Source organism: Mustelus asterias, chromosome 4 (genome assembly GCF_964213995.1).
Source record: "Mustelus asterias chromosome 4, sMusAst1.hap1.1, whole genome shotgun sequence".
In the NCBI taxonomy this organism is placed as follows: Eukaryota; Metazoa; Chordata; class Chondrichthyes; order Carcharhiniformes; family Triakidae; genus Mustelus; species Mustelus asterias.
In genome coordinates this window covers 53,988,868-53,996,961 of record NC_135804.1, presented here as the reverse complement: position 1 = coordinate 53,996,961, position 8,094 = coordinate 53,988,868, and the positions used below count along the sequence as shown (strand labels likewise).

General features: G+C 41.6%; 1 protein-coding gene across 1 annotated transcript; it reads right to left on the bottom strand.

The window, feature by feature from the left end:
- Positions 1–972: 972 nt before the first annotated feature.
- LOC144492289 (uncharacterized) lies at positions 973–7,655 on the bottom strand. Its single transcript, XM_078210279.1, has 3 exons — positions 7,543–7,655; positions 5,683–5,906; positions 973–1,999 (listed from the first exon to the last, which is right to left on the bottom strand). Exons 1-3 carry the CDS (start codon positions 7,558–7,560, stop codon positions 1,891–1,893), a joined length of 351 nt encoding a protein of 116 aa, XP_078066405.1. The 5' UTR covers positions 7,561–7,655; the 3' UTR covers positions 973–1,890.
- Between the last annotated feature and the right edge of the window lie 439 nt (positions 7,656–8,094).

The following is an 8,094-nucleotide window of genomic DNA, read 5'->3' as shown; positions in this document are numbered from 1 at the left end:
AAAGCAGCCAGCATAATTAAGGACCCCACGCACCCCAGGCATTCTCTCTTCCATCCTCTTCCGTCAGGAAAAAGATACAAAAGTCTGAGATCACTTACCAACCGACTCAAGAACAGCTTCTTCCCTGCTGCCATCAGACTTTTGAATGGACCTACCTCGCATTAAGTCAATCTTTCTCTACACCCTAGCTATGACTGTAACACTACATTCTGCATGCTCTCCTTTCCTTCCCTATGTAAGGTATGCTTTGTCTGTATGGCGCACAAGTAACAATACTCTTCACTGTATACTGATACATGTGACATTAATAACTCAAATCAAATCAGTGATTACTTTTGGGTAGAAAGTCTTTGGAGATATTTAGAGGATTGCACGGTGGCACAGTGGTTAGCCTTACAGCACCAGGGACCCGGGTTCGATTCCCGACTTGAGTGACTGTCTTTGTGGAGTTTGCACAGTCTCCCTGTGTCTGCGTGGGTTTCCTCCAGGTGCTCCGGTTTCCTCCCACAGTCCAAAGATGTGCGGGTTAGGTGGATTGGCCATGGTAAATTGTCCCTTAGTGTCAGGGGACTAGCTAGGGTAAATGCATGAGGTTATGGGGATGGAGCCTGAGTGGGATTGTGGTCAGTGCAGACTCGATGGGCTGAACGGCCTCCTTCTGCACTGCAAGGATTCTGTGATTCTGTGACTGAAAAGGCACATTATGAAGAAAGAATGTCTTGAATTGGATGTGCTCCAAAACACTTGGCTGGGGAAAGATTCCTTTTCCATAAAATTTAATAAATGAACTAAAGCTAGAGTTAAACCGACAGTACGCCACATCAGTGAGAAATCATATCATCAGCCAATTTATTGGAGCTAAAAAATCTTTTAATGAGTAGATTGTGAGGAGTCGTCAAAACACCCCCAGCTTCTTATGCATGTAATTGACAACATGGTTGCTTAAAATACAAAGATTTTTTTTTACCCCGTTGTAAAAATGTCTCTATGTAAGGTACAAATATATGTAACATTTCAGCCACTTTGAGCACGCCCTTTATTATTATTTTCACAGCTATTAGACAAGCTCTGTTACAACACCAAAATTACATATCAATTGTTATTAAACTGTGGAAGGTCAGTTTATGATGCTGTTAAATTATGTGTAACCTTCAGCCACCAGTCTCCTAAAAATTTGCAAATATCGGTAATGCAATTAAGAAGAAGCAAACACACTGGGTAAAAATTCTAATTAAAGACTAACGAAGCAGGAAAGGCAGTTACAATTAAAGAAAAGTGTTTCAGAGTGGAAATGCTGTATGTTTCCATCAAGGAGATTAAGATTCCAGATGGATGGCAGATTCATTTCATACTTAGCACTGAAGCGTTCAATATAACTACTGTCAGGTAGAAATTGCGGCATGATTATTAAGGCTGGAGTTATACAACTGTTTTTAAATTGCTACAAAAATGTTTTAGGTGCAAATGAAAAGTGTCAGTGCGACTAAACGAGACTACTAAAGCCCCAAGATCTGAACCCTCCTGAGTTTGCAAAGAGCGCAATATAACTCCAGTCTGATATTTGCCTCATTTAATTCCAATAAAAATGTTGCTTTCAGTCTGAGGGGCAGGTCACAGAGTCAACCCAGAAGTCTCAGAGACAGTCAGGAACTGTCTTGGATAAAGTTTTAAATTGCGCTACCTACAATGAAAATTCACGGCACGTCAACACAGAAACACACCCGAAAATCCGTCAGCTCTAAGGCTCATCTGCTGCATCCTCCAAGAAAGCCAACTACTCATCTTGATATGGTTGCTGGGCGATGATAGCGAGCATGAAGAGCACAGCACAACTCCCAGTGGTTCCTCCCTACATGGAGGTCTGACTGGAGAGTTGCCTGCCTCCGTGTTTCATCCAACCTGTTTGATGTTGCGGCGTTTTCTGAAACAGGAGACGTATCGTTTGTCCTTACTTCGGACAGAATGGCTCGGGGCAGCTTGTGAACTCTCAATGGAAGATCTGGAAGACAAAAACACACCAGAAAATCTGTCACACGCTGCTTCCTCAGAAAGATTGTTGAACATATATTTCTCACATTTCATTATATTGTGGATGATTGGTTTGTGAAGGAACCTTCTGTTCTGAAGTCCACTTTTTTAAAACACCTATCACCTTCATGAGGATTCTCCTCCACGTAAAGTTCCCAATAATAACTATGAAAGTGAGCATTCATTGCCACTTTTAACATCAAACCCAAGCTGAAGGAGTCACATGTGCTGTGGATAAAGGGGAACCAGTGGAGGTACTGCACTTAGATTTCCAGAAGGCATTTGATAAAGTGTCACATCAAAGGTTATTAAGTAAAACAAAAGCTCATGGTGTAGGGGCTAACATATTGGGATCAATTGAAGATTGGCCAACTGGCAGGAAACAGAGCTGGCATAAATGGGTATTTATAAATGGAGAATCTAGAACTACAGGTCACTGTTTAAAAATAAGGGGTGGCTCATTTAAGACAAAGATTAGGAGAAATGTTTTCTCTCAGAGGGTCTTGACACTCTTCCTCAAAAGGCAGTGGAAGCAGAATCTTTGAATATTTTTAAGGCAGAGCAAAATAAATCCTTGATTAACCAGGGGGTGAAAGGTTATCCGGGTAGGCAGGAATATGGGGTTGAAACTACAATCAGATCAGCCATGATCTTACTGAATGGCAGAGCAGCTCGAGGGGCTGAGTGGCCTACTCCTGCTCCTAATTCGTATGTTCATATGTTCTTCAATGAATAGCATATATAGCATAATAGGGGCAGCACAGTGGCATAGTGGTTAGCTCTGATGCCTCACAGCGCCAGAGACCCGGGTTCAATTCCGGCCTCGGGTCACTGTCGGTGTGGAGTTTGCACATTCTCCCTGTGTCTGTGTGGGTTTCCTCCGGGCGCTCAGGTTTCCTCCCACAGTCCAAAGATGTGCGGGTTAGGTTGATTGGCCATGCTGAATTGACCCTAGTGTCAGGGGGATTAGCAGGGTAAATATATGGGGTTACGGGGATAGAGCCTGGGTGGGATTGTGGGCAGTGCAGATGCAATGGGCCGAATGGCCTCTTTCTGCACTGTAGGGACTCTATGATATCACTACTATACCACATTAGATATAGGGCCAAATGGCTTAACCTGCTCCTAGTTTCTCTGTACAGCATCCTTCCATTTAAAATGAAAATAATGGTCCTTTGCTATGCTTTTCTAACTTCCTGGTAAAGACAAAACAACATGAGAAGGTTAACTATGTACTAGCTACAAGTTTTCAAAAGCCTCTGTTTTATCCTGCATTCTGCCTCATTTTCCATTAAATTGGGAAGAACACCCATACATTCTAATTCTCTTTCCCATCAGCTGAGCAAGAGTAATTGAGCACATTTGGTGAATTTGACTCTCTGGGGAGTCAGGAGATCTCCTGGGTGCTTCTTTCAATGGTTCCATTCAGTGCCTTGCTTTCAATCAGATATAGAATGGGTGTAAGTTGAGAGAGGTGGATACTCAGCGAGACCTTGGTGTCTTCATGCATCAGTTGCTGAAAGTAAGTGCGCAGGTAGAGCAGGGAGTAAAGAAGGCAATGGTATGTTGGCCTCCCTAGCAAGAGGATTTGAGTATAGGAGTAGAGATGTTTTACTGCAATTGTATAGGGCATTGGTGAGACCGCATCTGGAGAATTGTGTGCAGTTTTGATGTCCTTAGGATAGGATGTTCGTGCTATAGAGGGAGTATAGCGAAAATTTACCACGCTGATTCCCAGGATGGCAGGTCTGTCATATGAGGAGAAACTAAATCGGTTAAGATTGTATTCATTGAAGTTTAGAAGAATGAGAGGGGCTCTCATAGAAACTTATAAAATTCTAACAGGATTGGACAGGGTAGATTCAGAAAGAATGTTCCCAATGGTGGGGAAGTCCAGAACTAGGGGTCATAGTTTGAGGATAAGGTGTAGACCTTTTAGAACTGAGGTGAGGAGAAATGAGGAGAAATTTCTTCATTCTGAGAGTGGTGAATGTGTGGATTTCAGTACCACAGGAAGTAGCTGAGGCCAAAACGTTGTGTGATCTTAAGAAGAAGTTAAATATAGTTCTTGGGGATAAATGGATCAAGGGATATGTGGGGAGGGGGGGAATCAGGATATTGAATTTGATGACCAGCCATGATCAAAATGAATGGCGGAGCGGACTGGAAGGGCCGAATGGCCTACTCCTGCTTCACGTTTCTGTGTACACCTCAGGGGGAGCAAACTCCTACACATCCCAGAGAGCATCATTCAAGATGAGCTCAACTATATTCAATAATGAGAGAACTGTAGGTAAATGTTTAATGATCTCCCAGCAGATCAATTTAGCTGCTTCAACCCAAGAGCAACTCTAAATAATATCCTCTTATATCTGATATCAGTTATTTTCTCTTTTGACATTTGCTTCTATTTCTTCCGTAGGTGATGCTGAGGAAGTTCCGGGGATACTGGCTATTAGTACCTCACCCAATCAATCATTATAGATGTGGGAGCTTTGCCAGTGAGAATTGCAAAGCTTTTCAATGAAGGGGTTGGGGTGGAGGAGGCACCTTTGGAACTTGAGTCCGAGACCCCTCTGATCTCCTGACAGTGCTCAGGTATGGAAACTCTGTTTAAGCTTTCAGTGGAGGTACTGAGGCCAACTGCAGCAGTCAGGAACCAGTACCTAATCAGCATAGGCGAGATATTAAATCTGGGATCATTCTGCTCATTGAACCGTAGGAGAACTAGCCATACCACACGTATTGGAATTTAATTCAAAATATCCCCCGTGCCTGCTTTTTATTAAAGGAAATACAACCTTTTTAGCTAACGTCAGTTTTATTACTACCTGGAGTGCCTAGGCTGGGATTTCTGATTGTTAATTTAACACTGATGGGAGGAGTTACTGTCAATGTTAGAATAACTAAGTGCACAATAGTGCACCCTGGAACATCTCCATTACGATTAAAGGGACATGATTTCAAACCAGTTTCAGATCAATTCCACAATCTCTTCACTGTAATGAACAATGTCATGGACTGGCGCTGCGTGAGTATTTCAGTTCAGTCCATGATTTTCCAGTATCTAGGTGGGTATTGCCTTCTGCAATATTGTACTTCCTCTGTAAATACAGGTTTTTAATATATATCAGTTCCAGGTGCACCAATGCCTCATATAAAATTCTCATCCTTGTGAATAAATCCCTCCATGGTGCCCTCCCTGCCTGTAACATCCTCCAGCCTTCCAGCCCAACCAGAACTCTGCATTCTTGCAATTTGGGCCTCTTAGATATCCCCAATTTCCTTTGCTCCATCATTGGTGTCCATTCTTTCAGCTGTCTGCACCCTAAGCTCTGTAATTATTCCCCTAAACTTCTCCAACTCGTCACCTCCGTCACCTTCTTTAAAACTTACCTCTTAAACCAAGCTTTCATCCACCTTTCTTGATACCTCCTCTGTCACTTATTCTGAAACACCTTGAGATGTGTTAAAGGCACTTTTTAAATGCAAGGTTCGGCTAACTGCCAATATGTTATTGAATTTAGTGTCATTGACTCACTGTGGTGTTGCCCATATTTGTATTTTACCAAGAGCTTAACTCATCCAACTTCCTGTCTATTCTCTACTGTGTGTTAGTGATCTTTCACTGCCTCTAAGGCGGATGGCAATTACCTGGTAGCATTGGAGATCTGCACCTCTCTCCCATCCCGAGCCCTCAATTGACGTAGGCAACGAATCACTTGACTGATGTGGCGCATCGTTATTTCTGGCCCTTTATAAGGCAGTGGTTGACGCGGGCATGTGATGTATGGAGGATAGGAGAAGATGGAGAGGCAGCTGTTCCTCCCCATTCCCAGCAGCTGGAGTGCTCTGCTGTTGTTGCAGCATGAGGCATACTGCAAAGCAAACACATTAACATTCACATCAATGTTACTGAGAGATATTTCAATGTTATCCCAAGATAACACATGGAGAAAAGCTTGGCCAGATAATAACTGTGAGGTTTTAATGCTATTGGCAAAGACATTACTTCCCGGTGGCAAATGTATATGTCAATATCATACACACTTGAATTAAGAAGTGCAAAAAGTTCTAAGCTATGGAGCACCATTTATGCTTGTAGATTAAGAGTAGCGAAGTTGGTCATTTGTATCTCCCACTGAGTTGTTGAGTTGCCAAGCTGAACTGCACAAGCTGAGAAAAGGCAAAACATACTCATGAAGGATGAGTGAAAATTGGAAAGTGAATCCTCGCCAATTTATTGTCAAGCTTGCCCTTTCCTGGCACAGCCTTGGGCAGACCAACTCTTGAAATCAAAGGACACTTGGCCTAGCAGGAGATGATTAAAAATTAAAACCTAACTTCGGTTGCATGCAGAAGGAACAGAAACTAAATCTTACCATGTCGATGGCAGAATGACAAGAATTAATATAATTCTAAAACAGACCATTTGCCCTCTTCAATTCTGATAAATATCAGCTTATCTTCTGATGGTGACAAATGGTGCACATGTCAATGAACAAAATCACAGGGAATAGCAGAGAATCATAAGACCTTAGAGTACAGAATGAGGCCATTTGGCCCATTGTATCTATGGTGGCTCTTTACTCTCATATGACCCTGCAAAAGTTTTATTTTCAAGTATCCAACCAATTTTCTTTTGAAGATTATTAATGAAGCTACTTCTGGCACCCTTTCAAGCCATGTATCCCTGTTCATTTTTTGTTTAAATGGGAAAGTGAGTTACCAGCTACAGAAAATCACCTTTATAGGTTTCCCTTCATTTAAAAATAGGATTAATTTCTTGGAAGTTATCAAGAGGTTAGCTCACCCAACTTGCTGTCTATTTTCTGATCTGCATTAGAAAAAACAAGCTTAGTTCTGCTAAAATTAGCTGTTTTAAGTAATTGAAAAATATGACTGAGCAAAATTCAGATAGTGCTCCCTCATTGCCTCAACCAATAGACTTTAAACTTCCAATTTTGGAATGTTGTGTTAGTTTATTGGTACTGGGCAGTCATAGGTATACCACAATGGGGTATAATGTGTCTGGCTTTAGGGAGGGGTAAATGAGGCATTGACCCCTGTGAGAAACAGCACTTGCGGACATCAGGTGAGGGCAGGCACAGGCTTCGCTGTGATGCTATCCTCACTGCTACCATATTGAATAGCCTGCCAATATTCACCATCTCAACCCAAATAAATGGCCAAGGGACTAGAGGCCAAGACCTACTGAGGATGAAGCAAAGGGAGAAAAATTGTCGGAGAAAGAGAAGTTATAATGAACACCAGAGCCTTGTTAACTGGATAACATCATGTTTGCAGTGAACATTTTAAATTGCACCTAAGCAGATAAGATGTTTATGGCAGCTCAGCTGGAATATCATTACCAAGATAAATTTTACAACCTGTGTTTTTATTCTCTGACACAATAAATTAAGCAGATTGTTGACTAAAGCATTAGGTCATAAATAGAAAACCAAAGATAGACTGACATTTAACTATTGTCTCCCTAAATAGGTTTCTACTTACTTGAATAAATGTGGCCATCTTTCCCTCGATTTGTGTGCAGTAGTCAGCTCTCAGATGAGGTACCACAAGCAATCGTAGCTCTTACCCTAATCCTGGACTATGCTGCAACTACTGAGGAGTTGCTTGAAGAACGTTGCAAACCTCTCCTTTTATGTGACGATTGATGATCACAGAGGAACAGGCGACCAATCAAGTTGACATTAGCTCACCCCATCTGCTATTGTGCACCTACTAAAACAGTGATCTCATTGCTCTCATATTTCTAAGTCTCAGGAATTCAAAAGCTGAACAAAGATACCATTTCAGAACGGGGGAGGTGTACTAAATAAACAAATCAATTATTTAACTATATCATTACTAACAGAGTAAATTTAGATGCTGGGACATTCAGTACACACATATAAGCAAATGAATAAAAAATGACATTACATTTAAAGTTTGACGTTTGCAGTTGAAACAACTTAACATTAGAAACTCTCCTTATCTGTGCCTCTTGTGAACCCTTTGAACCAAGGTCTATTTTAGTAAAGCATGTGCACTATAATGGATATC